The following is a 14,738-nucleotide window of genomic DNA, read 5'->3' as shown; positions in this document are numbered from 1 at the left end:
ACTTGCCCTGTTCCCAGTGCTCAGAAGTCACCTGTGGCTGGTGGCCACTGTATTGGACAGTGCAGGTCATAGATCGCCCCCGTCCTCGAGGGAATCCCATCAGTCTGTGCTGATCTCAGTGTTCGCCAGCACCACCTCTGAAACATGTCATCTGAACTGTGTCATCTGGGGGCTCCTTCTGGGACGACGCTTGTCCAGTGAGAGGGTGTCTGTCACACACCCTGCCTGTGTTCAGAATGAGGGGCTCTGGCGAGGAGGCAGGCAGCCCTGCCGCCCTTGCCTGGGGGTGAGGGGCTCCGCCTGCCCACGTGTGAGGCCGCCCCGTCAGAGTGCGCCGGCAGAGGAAACTGGCCCTAGATAGACGAGGGCCGAAAACGGTCCTGAAGGCGGACGGACCTGGTCAAATCCTGGCTCTGCCACTGGCCCAACGTGTGACTTTGGGCAACTTAGTTTCTTTGGGGCTCGGGAGTCTCATGGAAAAGGGAGATAGTCAGAATCTATGTCATAGAGTCCCTTACAAAGAATCCAGGTGATAACTTCCTGGGAAACAAGGTACCAGCAGGTTGCGGGGATTCGCTGAGGGGCCGGGTGAGCTCTCAGGTGTCCCTCACCACGTTGCACGTACGGAGAGCTCCATAAATACTGTAAAATGAAGGGAGCAATTTCTGTTTCCTTTTTTACCCCGACTGGGCAAACAACAGACCACAAGCAGTCTGACTCCCCGTCTCGTTCTCCTGGAAACAAAGTGAAACAAACGGTGTGGGTGTGGAGGTTGTCTGAGTTCCCTTCAAGGTTGCTGGCGTCGCCCACGTGTTTGAAAGTGGTGTGAGTGGTGTGAGTATTGTGAGTGCCTGGAAAGAGTTGCTAGCTTTATAAAATACATGTACTATTTCCACAATCTTATATTACGCAGCCGAGAAACCTACAATGCGCTTACTAATTGGTTAACAGATGCCAGAATGCTAGCGAGTCAGAACATCGTGATCATCCTCTGTGGGAACAAGAAGGACCTGGACGCCGATCGGGAAGTCACTTTCTTGGAAGCCTCCAGGTTTGCTCAAGAGAACGGCAAGTGACCTCTCCCCTGTTACCTCTACTGGAGCTTTAAGATGAAACTATATTTAGGAAATGTGGGACTTCCTCTTGTTCTTACTGTAAATTTAGACTTATTTAGCATATTTTCGCTGTATTGCATTCTGCCTACAAAAGTTACTATAATGATAAAAGCGGATGTCTTAGTGTTCTGCAATGACTTTTCAGTCCAGGATTTCTGAATGTTACAGGTCTTGGTTTCAAGGGAAATTTATCACAGTAATTTTCAAAGGCCTTAATCAGATGGTGTCATCTTTTTTAATTTTTTTAAATGGGGAAGGTAATTTTATATTTATTTATTTGTATATTTTTTTAAACGGAGATACTAGGAATCGAGCCCAGGACCTTGTGCATGCTAGACGTGCACTTTGCCACTAAGCTGTACCCTCCCCCCAATGTCATCTTTTTAAAATGTAATTTGAAGCTAAGTTGGTGAAATACTAGATCTAAATAGAAAGGGAAGCAGTAGAAGAAATACTGGACTTACTGGCTTTATTTTACTACATTAATTTTAAGTCATTTGGCTATAGTTGCCTTTGAAACTTGTCTGAATTTCTCTATGGAATACATTAGAGTGATACATAAAATTAATAGTTGCTTATAGATAGCAGAGTAAGAATTCAGACATTTTAAAATTACTTTAATCTTTAGAACCAGTCAAGAACTAAAAATATCCTGATATCAATTTTTAACTGGACTCTGGGGCTGCCAAATTATACTCTTGCAGATTAACTGGTTTTCTGCTAAGAAAATTAACACGTGGGATAAAAACATGAGTTTGTACAGAAACAGACTCAGACATAGTAAACAATCTTATGGTTACTGAGGGAAAACGGGTGAGAAGGAATAAACTTGGGAGTTTGAGATTTGCAAATTTTAGCCATTATATATAAAAATAGATTTTAAAAAACCAAATTTCTTCTGTACAGCACAAGGAAGTATATTCAATATCTTGTAATAACCTTTAATGGAAAAGACTATGGAAACGAATATATGCATGTATATATATGCATGACTGGGACATTGTGCTGCACACCAGAAATTGACACATTGTAACTGACTGTACTCCAGTAAATTTTTAAAAAGCACGTTTGTAAAGAAGCTATTTAGAAGCATGCAAGCTTAGAATATTGAAGCTCAAAAGGAGTTTATCTGTCATTTAAATGAACCTGATCTTTACAAGTAAGAAACAAGCGTCTAGGGAGCTTGTGTTTGCTCACAAAAGCAAGGAGAGTGGGCTTTGTACCGGGTGAGTGACCACCTGATGGTCAGAAGAGTGTTTGTTCATACAACATCCCTTCACTGTCAGGACGCCACACGGCCATGTAGTCCCCCCAAAGTGTGAGCACCTGTAGGTTGTATTTGTGGTGACGTGAAGGTGACTGGAGAAGGAAGTTGCTACTTTATTTCATATCGACCCCTGGGCGGTTTCAGCCAGCTTGCTTCCTTACTCAGCGTTGCTGCCTGCTTAGTTTCTTCAAAAGCTTTAAGTGCTGGCACAAGATACTGGTTCCTTTTCAGAAAAAAATTAGAATTCATCTGATATTTAAAAACATTTTTGACATTTGTTCATTTTATATTTGCAGAAATAATGGTTTTAAGTAATAATTCTGTTTCGCCCGCTATTCCAGGAGAATACTAAACAGGCTGTTATTAATTGAATAGTTGTGGTTGTCTTCTAAATATGGCTTCGTGTTTTGTTTGATGTCAATTTTAGAGCTGATGTTTTTGGAAACAAGTGCCCTCACAGGGGAGAATGTAGAAGAGGCCTTTGTACAATGTGCCAGGAAAATACTTAACAAAATTGAATCAGGTAAAACACTTTACATTCATAAACTTTTCTTCAGCATCTTTCACTCCCTGGCTCAGTAGTATCCATTTTCAGTATTTCCAGGAGCAATTTGGTCAAAGAATGTTCTCTCTACACCTGCTAACCTACAGTTGCCAGTTACGGGTTTGAAGGTTTTGTCCACGTGGCTGAGGGGAGAGCCCACCGCTCTCTTACAGTGGCTTCCTCAGTCCCAGTGATGCAGGGGGCCGGGCCATCAGGGTGTCAGGCGGTATTTGCTTTTAGCACCACAGCCTTTTTTGTATCCATCACTTAAGGAAGCCTGGACCTTTGTCCCCACGCTTGCAACACCTCGCTGACTCCGCTGGGCCAGTGGTCGTGTGTCATGGCGGGGGGTGAGCTGGGTGATGTTAAGTGAGTTACAGGTACATGCATGGCGATGCTGGCTGTGGATGGGGCATTGTGGAGAATTTTTTTTTCTTTGGTGGAGGTAGTTAGTTTACTTGTTTATTTATTTTTGGAGGAGGTACTAGGGGTTGAACCCAGGACCTCATGCATGCTAAGCATGCACTCTACCACTTGAGCCATTCCCTCCCCACCAAGAATTTATTTCTGACGCTAACCGAGCATACCTCAGTAGTACTCTGTCTCATTATTGTTGTATTTGTTGCTTCAGTAAAAATGAATTTAAAATAACCCTGATTTAGGCAGCCGACAAAATAATATGTAGTTGTCACTTATTAAAGCTGATTTTTATTTAAATATCACCAAAATTGTATGTGGACATTCAATTTTTAATTGATTCATTCAAATATCTGAATGCCTATTCTTTATCAGGTCCAGGGATACAAAAATGAATTAATCACAATCCTTGCCCTCAAGAAACTGTCTTTCATGGGAAACCATCAAAAGATAATTCTAATACCGTGTGGTTGATACGAAAATTGAGCAGTGTGCGGGATCTGGGGTCACACAAGGACGAGGAACCTGCCTGTCCAGGAGATGGTGTCAGGAGGGGCTTCCGGAAGGAGGTGGTGACTGAGCTCGGGCTTTCGAAATGTGAGGAGGGGCCAGGCAAGGGGGTGAGGAGGAGGGTTAGACCCCAGAGGGCCCAGCATGAGTTGAGATTGGGAGAAAAGTTGAAGTAGCTAGAACAGAAGGACTCGGCGGGGAATGGTGGGAAGGAGGATCGGAGAGAGGCAGCAGCCAGGCCAGTGATAGTGACCCGGGGTCTGGAACTTGACCTTGTGGGCAACTGACTCTCCACCCTGGCCAAACGCTAGAGTCACTGGGGTGCATGAAAATTTGAATTCCAGGGCCCACTTCCCGAGATGCTGAGTTAATTGGGCTGACGTATGGCCAAGGCATCAGCATCTTTAAAAGCTTTCTCATGTGACTGATCCTGGTGTCCATCGAAGCCTGAGAGCCCCTGCTGTGGGGGCGGGAAGCCCCAGGGGTGGTTGGCAGCGAGTGACGTGGTCAGGGTGTGACTGGAGACAGATCGCAGTAGGCGGTTCTGTCAAGGACAGACTGAAGGAATAACAGGGCTGACGGCCAGGGTACCGATGAGGGTGTGTTTGAGAACTCCAAAAACCGATGACCAATGAAAGCCTTGACAAGGATGTGGAAGTAGAGATGAGGAGATACAGATGGATGTAGGAAGAATTTTGGCGGGGGCATCATGATGGTCAGTAAACAGCAAAGCAAGGCAGTTGACCTTGGGGAGGAGAGAGAAGTGGGGGCAGGAAGGGAGGAGGAGCCACACTTGAGGTCACATTTGAGTAACTCAGTAAAGAGAGAGTGAAGCCAGAGGATAAGCCAGTTCCAGGGAATAAAGGTGGTTCTGTGTGGGGCGTGTTCCCTTGGTGATCTCACTGGAACAAACACGTGGAGGTGTCTGGTCAGCTTTGGGGAGAATTCCGGGCTGCCGGTACCCATTTGGGAGCCATCAATATATGGGACTAGTTGAGACTCTGGGAGGAATGTGGTCACCCAGAGAGCAGTGGAGACAGAAGAGCGGTGACCCAGAGCGAGACCCTGGAGACTGAGGATAAAGGAGAGAAGGATGGAAGAGGCCAGAGATGTGTGACGAGAGCCAGGAAGGTGGCTGTCACTTTAGCCGAACTTGAGCCAAAGGATCGTTCGTTACCACATGCAATAAAGTCTCATCAGCTAAGACCTGAGCTGAAAAATATCCCTTGGGGTGGGCAGGAGGAGGCCACTGGTCATCTTTGCCAGCAGAAAGATGAAGGTAGAGGACAGAGAGCAACTGAGTGCAAGGAGGAGGTGAGGAGGCAGGAAGTATTGGCCCCACCCTGGAGGATGAGGGTGCAGGCGGTTAACTGAAAGTGAGAGATTCCAGTAAGGGAAGAAGTTATGAAGATGCTGGGAGAGAAGAGAGGCAGGGAAAGGAGGGAAGGGCGGGAGGGGGGCTGACAGAAGTGGGAGCCGGGAGAGGTACCCGGGAGAGCCTCAGGCCCAGAGGGCTGGTCTCTGCAGGAGGAGGGACTCTGCATCCCTCTGTGCTCTTTTGATCTGAAGACAACAATAAAAAATCTACTCAGCTTGGTACAACACTGATTTTTAAAGACTCTAGCATAAATGGTTATCATTAAAATTGGCAAGGTCTTGAGTAGTATTAAGCTCAACATGAGGTTTCATTTAAATGACCTTCCTACTTGAATATTGCATCTGTGAAAATCATGCATGGAAGTGAACTCACACAAAACGTTCAAGATCTTTTTCTTCTGACGTCATCAAAATCATAATGACATCTGGTGAAAAACTGTAAGAATATAAATTAGAATTCTTCAGCAGTACTTTTTAATTTTAAATTTCTAAATAGGCAGTATATTCATATGATTCAAAAACCATTGCTTTTTCTCCCCTTTTTTTAAACAAAAGTTAGCATACTATAAATTCTGCATTTACTATACATACCGATCATTACAAATCAGTATGCAGAGACTTCCATCCACAGATACATGCTGACACACACATATACACAGCGTGTGTGTACTCTTCAGTTGTGTGTAGTGCCATAATGTATTTAAGCAGTCTGCTTTGGACATTTGGGTTGTTGCCAGTGTTTTGCTGTCGCAAACAACATGGCAGTAAATGACCTTTTTTATGTATCATTTCACCTGCATGTGACTGTGTGTGTAGGGTAAATTCCCAGAAATGGAATTGCTGAGTCAAAGAACATAAGCATTTGGAATCTAGGTAGAGCCCGTCAGATTCCTCCGATCAGGACTGTAGCAGTTTATCGCCCCACTGGTAATGAACGAAGGTGTTTATTTCACTGAAGCCACACCTTCGGGGTTTGTTATCATACTCTGGTTTCTACCAGTCTCATAAGTGAAAAATGGTATTTTTGTGGTTTAATTCTTAAATTAATCTTTATACTTAATATGTTCACATAATTCCAAGTTCAGAAAGTACAGAAGAGGATACAGTGAAACGCACCCTCCATCCCCCCGTCTCCTGTCCCCTAAGCCATCTAGAACTCTTTCTTGAAGTCAGCCATAATTATCAGTTCTCTATGTATCCTTCCAAAGATGTGTTTATGCCCTCACAAGCAAACGTGTATATTTTTTTCCTCTTTATGCAAAATTGTGGTGTCTGTACGCAGTGTTCTGCACTTTGCTTTTTTCACTGAATGTGTTTTGGGGCTCACAGAAACATGAAAACTTTTTCTAAAGACTTGCTTGGTCCTCAGGTGAGCTGGACCCAGAACGAATGGGCTCAGGTATCCAGTACGGAGATGCGGCCTTGAGGCAGCTTCGGTCCCCGCGCCGCGCACAGGCCCCGAGCGCTCAGGAGTGCGGCTGTTGAAGCAGCGCAGGAGCGCCAGGTAGGTGCCACCTCGCAGAGTCCCTGCTGCCCCCGGCCTCGCGCTCTGGTCACCGCCTGGAGATCCGCGGCTTTAACCGTGTGGGTTGCCATTGCTTTTTGCAGCTACATTATGGAAAGGAGAGGGGACTGTATACTTAAAAGTTAGATATTCTTAACAGCAAACTACACATTCTTCTCACGTTCACGTGGAATCCTTACTGAAATAGACCACCGTCTGGGCCATAAAACACACCAGAACAAATTTAAAAGAATAGACATCATACAGTGTCTGCTCTCAGACCACAGTGGTATTAAACTAGAAATCAGCAACAGATAACTGGAAAATCCAAAATATGTGAGGATTAAACAACACACTTCTTAATAACAGTGGTCAAAGAAAAAATCTCAGTAGCGATAAGAGAATATTTTGAATGAAAGGAAAAAACACAACTTATCGAAATTTGGGGCGAATTCAACAGAAACAGTGCTTAGCATGAAATATATATCATTGAATGCATATATTAGAAAAGAAGAAAAATCTAAATGTAATCATCTAAGTGTCCACCACAGAAAACCAGAAAAAGAAGAGCAAATTAAATCCAAAATAGGCAGAAGAAAAGAAATAGTAAGAATTAGAAATGAATGAAATTGGGGGAGGGTGTAGCTCAATTGGGGGAGGGTAGAGCACATGCTTAGCACGCAGGAGGGCCTGGGGTCAGTCCCCAGTACCTGCTCTAAGAATAAGTAAACCTAATGCCCTCCCCCCGGCCAAAATAAAATAATTAAATAATACAATAATAAATACATAGAATTTTTTTTAATGAATGAAATTAAAACCAGGAGATCAATAGAGAAAAATCAATAAAACCAGAGCTGGTTCTTTCAAAAAGACCAATAAAATCAATAAGACTCTAGCCAGGCTAAGGAAAAAAAGAGATAAATTACTAATATCAGAAATGAAAGAGGGGACATCACAGCAGATTCTATGAACATTAAAAGGAAAGGAAAGGACTACTGTGAATAACTCTGTGCCCAACCCTTCAAAGACACAATTTGCCAAAACTCACACAAGACGAAGCAGACAAGGTGAATAGGCCTCTATCTATTAAAGAGAGTGGGCCGGTAATTAATGACCCCCCGGAACGGGAAGCGCCAGGCCCACGTGGGCCACTGGCGAGCTCTATCAAGCACTGAAGGAAGAAAGTACACCCATTTTCTGCCATCTCTTTCACAGAATGAAAGCAGCACAGGGAGCCAGGTTCTCCCTAACTCACTCTGTGAGCCCAGAATCACCTTCATTCCCAAACCAGGCCAAGACAGTACGAGAAAAGAAAACTTCACGCCAGTATCTCCCATGAACATAGGTGCAGAAATCTTCAACAAGATACTAGGTTGACTCCAACAATGTACACAAAGAATTACATACCACTCCCAAGGGGGATTTGTCCCAGGTGTGGAAGGCTGGTTCAGCATTCCAGAATCACTTAGTGTGATTCACCACATCAACAGGTTCAAGAACAAAAACCACATGGTTACATCAAGAGATGCAGAAAAGTCATTGGGCAAAATCCCACATCCATTCATGATGAAAACTCTCAGTAAACTAGGAACAGAGGAGAATCTGTCCAACTCGACAAACAAAAAACCTACTGCTAACATCATACTTACTGGTGAGAATGTGGACGCTTGCCTATTAATGTCAGGTACAAGGCAAGGATGTCCCCTCTCACTATTTCTCTTGAAAATCATACTGGAAGTTCTAGCCATTGCAATGAGAAAAGAAAATAAAAAGTATGCAGATTGGGAAGGAAGAAATTAACTTTGTTGCAGATGACATGAGTATCTATGCAGAAAATCCTAAAGAATCCACAGACTCCTATGTAAGTGATTATTTAGCACACTTGCAGGATTCAAAGCTAATATATAAAAGCTCATTGCTTTTCTATATACCAGCAATGAACAAGTGCAATTTGAAATTAAAAACACAGTATCATTTACATTAGCACCCCCCAGAAAGGAAATACTTAGGTAGGACTCTGACAATATATGAGGAAAACCAAACTGATTCTAAAGTTTATGTGGAGAGGAGGCAAAAGAACCAGAATAGCCAACACAGTGTTAGAACAACGTCAAAGGACCGTCACTACGCAACTGTAGCACACTGTAAAGCTGCAGTAATCAAGGCGGTGCGGTGTTGGTGAAGTAACAGATGCGTAGCTCAGTGGAACGGCACAGAGGGCCCAGAGGTACACCCACACGCACGCGGCCAGCTGATGTTTGATAAAGGGGCAACGGCATACAATGGAGCAAAAATAGTCTTCTTAATAAATGGTGCTAAAACAAGTCATACACCAAAAAAAATAAATATATATACACCAGACCTTATATCCTTCACAAAAATAACTCAGGATGGATCATAGACCTAAATGTAAAATACAAAACTCCTAGAAGATAAAATAGGACAAAATGTAGGTGACCTTGGGTATGGTGCGGACTTCTTAGATACAACACTAAAGACACGATCCGTGAAATAAATAACTGATAAGCTAGACTTCATGGAAAGTAAAAACTTCTGCTCTGCAAAAGACAGTGTCAAGAGAGTTAGAAGACAAGCTACAGACGAGGAGAAAATATTTGCAAAAGACATACCTGATAAAGGACTGCTATCCGAAATATACGGGGAACTCTTAAAACTCGACAGTAAGAAAACAAACAACCCAGTTTAAAGATGGGCTAAAGATCTTAACAGACCCTCACCGAAGAAGATACCCAGATGACAACAAATGTCTGAAAGGAGGGTCCACATCATATGTCACCAAAGAAAAAGCAAATTAAAACAATGAGATCCCACTTCAAACCTATTAGAATGGCCCGAATCCAGTACACTGCCAACACCAAATGCTGGTGACAACGTGGAGCAGCGAGAATTCTCGTTCACTGCTGGTGGGAATGCAAAATGGTACAGACACTTTGGAAGACAGTTGGGCATTTTCTTATAAAACTAAACATATCCCTACTGTATGAGCCAGTAGTTTCACTCCTTGGTATTGACCCAGAGGAGCTGAAAACTTACGTCCACCCAAAAACCTGCACACAGATGTTTACAGCAGTATTCGTAATTGCCAAAACTTGCAAGCAACCAGGATGTCCTCAGAAGGCAAATGAATAAACTGTGGTACATCCAGAGAATGGGGTATTTTCCAGCACTAGAGAGAAATGAGGTATCACGCCATGAAAAGACATGGAGGAACCATCAGTACATGTTACTAAGATAAAGAAGCCAACCTGGAATGACTGAAAAATTGTGCTGAACACTGGAATTTGACACAACACTGTAAAATGATTATGAATCAATAAAAAATGTAAAAAAAATAAATAAATAAAACAACAGGGAAAAAAAAAAAAAAGAAGCCAACCTGAGAAGGCTACATACTGTACGATTCCAACCGTATGACATGGGAAAAGGCAAAACTATAGAGAAAGTGAAAGGACCAGAAGTGCCAGGGGTTGGGGATGGGAGGGGTGAGTAGGCAGAGCACAGAGGATTTGGGGGACAGTGAAAGTACTCTGTATAATACTGTAATGATGGATATGTGTCATCACACGTTTGTCCAAACCCATGGACATCCAACACCAAGAGTGAACTGTAATTCAGCTATGGATTTGGGGTGATCATGGTGCATCAGTGTAGGTCCATCGCCTGTAACAAACACATCAGTCTGGTGGGGTTCTTGATAATAGGGGAAGCTACTTATGTGTGAGGGGAGGGGGTACATGGGAAATCTATGTGCTTTTCCAGCCTCAATTTTGCTTTGAACCTAAAATACTCTTAAAAAAAAAAATCCTAAAGCAACCAGTGAAATCACACAACAGAGAGTTTGGGCTGTTAAGCCAACATGGGAATTAAAATGGAATAAACACCTGATTAATCTAAATAATTCAAAAGTAGGCAGAAAAAGAGAGGGGGGAAAGCTTAAAGAACAGGTGGGAAAAATACAAAACAGTAAGCAAAATGCTGGATTAAACCCAGCCTCGCCAGTTAAAAAGGCAGTTAGATACTTTGCTTGGACTATTTATAGGAAATCCTTATGTTCTTGCTCTGAAAGAAGGGAGAGGCGGTAGCTGATGGGAGTGGCTGAGTCAGACATTCCTCTGGCTCTTCTGCCTTAATGGAAGTGAGGAGTCTTCCTTGCGTTAACTGAAGTCTAAACGAATGTGCCTGTAGCTCAGGCTCACTTATAAAAATTGCAGATGGAGATTTTAACTTTGTAAAGCTGCCTCCTTTTCCCCGTTTACCACAGTGGACCTTGTATGTGTGGTCAACATCATCTAACAGGCATAGGTAAGTTTAAATAAAAGCTGGCAGCAGTCACTGATGAATTCCCTTTGTTACTATAAGCTGTGTTTGCTTGTACATTTATTGTCATGCATATTTCTAAATTATTCTTAATATTTTTTAGGCGTTCAGACAGCGGTATTTGGGACACAATTGTTGGAGCTTGAAGATGAAGTTTTTTACCACCATCTTTTTCTACTTTATACAGAAGTAGATCTTTGTGCGAAAAAAATCATTTGGGGTGTTATGCAAGCTAGTAGATGTGGTACAGCAAACCGTATAATAAATCCAGGTCACTGGACAAGACCATGAAGTGTGTACATGTATGTAAAAATGTTCTGTTCTGTATTCTCCCCTCCACCTTTGGTTTGACTCCTGGCTCTGTACTGTATATATGCTAGTCCAGTATGTCTCCACAGCATGGTTTCTGATGTATGATATGATAAAAGTTGCATTGATGCAGTCTAATATTTTATTTTTTTTAATCATATGAACTAAAATCTGTTAACTGTGAGGTGTGCTTTGATCATCAAGTCGATTATATTGCACAGTTGGTTCTATTTGTAACCTGATACTCAGAAACTGGCAACTGGTAGCCAGTGCAGTGCTTAGTTAATTCCGTTGACCACAGTCCACAAGGCGTTTACGTGAGCTACACTTGAAATATTAGATTGGTAGTTACTCACAGGCTGAAATAAAATGAAGCATGGAGTTTTCCCATGAGCCTTACATTCTCCTGAGTTTAAGGCATCTTCATCCATATCAGGTCAGGAAGTCCAGCTGGGTACCTGCTCTGTCTTAGGCGCCATGATCAGCAGCGAGGACTCGGTACCTTTAACCAAGCTTACGAGGCAGCCGCCGCTACTCTCAGTGGCTGGTAAATGCAGTAGATAAACCACGCCACTGGGAGCTGCTGGCCTGTTCCCGGCTTGCTGAGCTGTATGGGCTCCCTGTCGGAAAACACGTTGTTGGCCACTGTGCTTTTCCTGGGATCCAGTATTAGAGCATCACTGCCTCTTTTTCAGTCTTTCATCGTTTTGTGTTCATTTTAAGGAAACCCACTAAGTCAAGTTAATATCAAAGGGATACCACTGAGGAATTCTGTATAGCTGTTGCTGAGTACTTAAATGCCTTACTACAGTTACCAAGTCGACCTGTTTTTAATTCACGTGAGGTATATTGAAGTCTAATATATATTGTATTACAAAGACTTGTTCTAATGTTTTAAAATGTTAATGCAAAAAATATGTAATAGCACTTTTCTTTAAAGTTAAAATACAGTACTATTTAAAGCTGAAAGGTTAAAAGCATTCTTCACCTTTTATATGTTCTTCCACTGTGACTCCTTAACTGCATAAATTCCATTACCTTTTCATTAGAAGCTGCCTGTTGCTTTAATTTGTTATTTTAATCAACAGAGCACAGCGGCACGTAGACTCCAGGAAGTGACTTGGATAAAAGCATCAGAATGTTGTCCTGTTAGGTATTTTAATTTTGCTTTTCTTCTGTCTTGAGTATTGGATTTGGAGAAGTTAGAATATGAAGCGGGTTCTCAGACCGAACTACTTTTTGGACCTCACTGGGAGAACGTTTCATTCAGTGTCTCATTGACAGTAGGTCTGCAAGCCGCTCAGTTTCGAACAGCTTTTTGCACGGGTTAGGAGCATGCCCACTCGACCATATCAGTTTATTCAAAAGCAAACAAGTTTTAAATAAGATAAATGTTAAGTTGGTTTATAAACGAGCCTGTTAATGAAACCACGGGTACTGCATATAATTCCATACCCCTTGACCAATAAAAGTTGCTAGAGAACCAAACCATGGTGGTTCTTATAAAGGCCTTCAGGGAAAATGGAAGAGGGGACATCACGTGGTATTGGCCCCTGGGGTGTTTTCCACCACCGCCAGCCATTCTCTGATTCTTCAGACACCAGAGGGGTGTTCTGCGGCCCTCTTCTGACACGGTCTACCTGGAGATGGCATCAGCTCCCGCAGGTTACGGGCTAAATCTGCACCCCCTCCACCCCCACCCCCACTGCCAGACACACACATTTCAGATGCCAATCACGAGTCCAGGTTGTCAGCCGTGCTTCTGACCAACCAGCTGTAGATCAGACATTTCCATGAGCCCATACTTGGGTTCAATTCACTTGCTAGAGCAGCTCACAGAACAAAGAGAAACAATTTACTTACGAGATTACTGGCTTATTACAAAGGATGATAAAGGGTACAAATGAACAGCCAGATGAAGAGATACAAAGGGCCAGGTCTGGAAGGGTCCTGAGCACAGGAGCACATGGAACTGGGGATGCGCCACACTCCCAGCACACGACGTGTTCCTCTTTACCAACCCAGAAGCTCAGAAGCTTGTCAAATCTTGCCGTTGAAGAATTTTTCTAGAGCTTAATCTTCTCCCCTGAGGTCAGTTCTCACCCTCTAATCCTTTGACCTTTCTAGTGACCTTTCTCACACCCGGAGGCTTTCCAGAAATCAACTCATTAGTATAAATTCTACTTAAGAGGAAATCATCACTCAAGGAAATTCCAAGGTTGTTAGGAGCTTTGTGCGGGAGCCAGAGCCAGAGACCAGACATCTCTAGTAGCAAACGTTCTGTGTCCATTTCCCACAACTTAGTACGTTTTCAGGATGCTCTTAACTTGCATTTCTAGAAGGGCATTTTTCAGTCTTCCTAAAAAGAGATTCTAGACTGCATTTAGACTTGAGGTGGCAATTTATTCTTTCACAGTCCAGCGTTTAAGTGAAAAGAAAAACATCACAATTTGGGAAACTATAATGGTTTTATTGGAAACACATTACTTGTGACTTATGTAAGAGGTTCTGAAATCTTTTAAGAACATTGACTCCTAGCAGATCAACATTTTTCAGGGTGAAGAATCTGATGCTAAAATTAGTGACTTAAATGATTTGTAATTCATACTGTGACACAGCACATGGTTCTTCATTTTCTGTCAAATTTGTGCTTTTCTTCCTTTTTCTGGAGGGGAAAATTGGAGGGGCTTTAAAACACCTGTCAATTTTAAATAATGGTTTTGCTCTGGTTATTAAGTGATTTCTCATCAACCTACCTATTCACATGCATACAGTCTGAGTTTGTCCCAGTTGTTGCTTGGTTACATCCTGATTGTATTAACTTGAAGGAGTTTTTAGAATTTTAGGGAGAGTTATTTATCTGGGAACACTCAAGTTGCCAGATCAGGAAGAGGGGTGACTGAGCCATCGCCCTCTAAGGTTGGAAAGCACTGCTTAATGCCAGAAAGTAATGTGATTAGGGAAACTTTGTTTTTTCTTTTAAAATAGCATTTAAATTCTTTTCTTTTTTTTTTTTTTTTAGTATGGAGTTTTCAAACATACACAAGTATGGAGAAAAGAACACACAGAACCCCTGTATCAGTTAGCGTCCACAATGTCTACAGTGTGCCAATCTTGTTTTAATCTACCTTTGCTCCACTTGTATTACGCTGTAGTATTTGAAAGCATCCAAAACATCTGTCATTTCACCCAAAAATAGTTCAGTGTGCATCTCTGACAAGCATATATTTTTTTAATTTTATATAATCAACATACCATTGGGAACTTCTTAAAAGATATTATTACAAGCCATGAATGTTCTTTTTTGTTGTTGTTCTTGCAATTATATAAGGTTTTTCTGGCATGTACTGAAAAAAC

The 14,738-nt window shown here is 42.4% G+C and overlaps 1 protein-coding gene across 2 annotated transcripts in view; it reads left to right on the top strand.

Moving 5' to 3' along the window:
• RAB4A (RAB4A, member RAS oncogene family) overlaps window positions 1–12,869 on the top strand; it is a 43,411-nt gene extending 30,542 nt beyond the window's left edge. The window contains exons 5-8 of one of the 2 annotated variants that reach the window (XM_072970981.1): window positions 914–1,068; window positions 2,810–2,905; window positions 6,600–6,734; window positions 11,176–12,869. In XM_072970981.1, coding sequence (XP_072827082.1) covers window positions 914–1,068; window positions 2,810–2,905; window positions 6,600–6,715 — 367 coding nt within the window. In that variant the 3' untranslated portion in view covers window positions 6,716–6,734; window positions 11,176–12,869. The remainder of the gene's footprint in view (window positions 1–913; window positions 1,069–2,809; window positions 2,906–6,599; window positions 6,735–11,175) is intronic. The other variant, XM_015246220.2, reaches the window with a different exon arrangement.
• Window positions 12,870–14,738: the final 1,869 nt, after the last annotated feature.

Source organism: Vicugna pacos, chromosome 11, assembly GCF_048564905.1.
Source record: "Vicugna pacos chromosome 11, VicPac4, whole genome shotgun sequence".
Classification (NCBI taxonomy): Eukaryota; Metazoa; Chordata; class Mammalia; order Artiodactyla; family Camelidae; genus Vicugna; species Vicugna pacos.
This window is presented reverse-complemented; position numbering and strand designations above follow the sequence as displayed.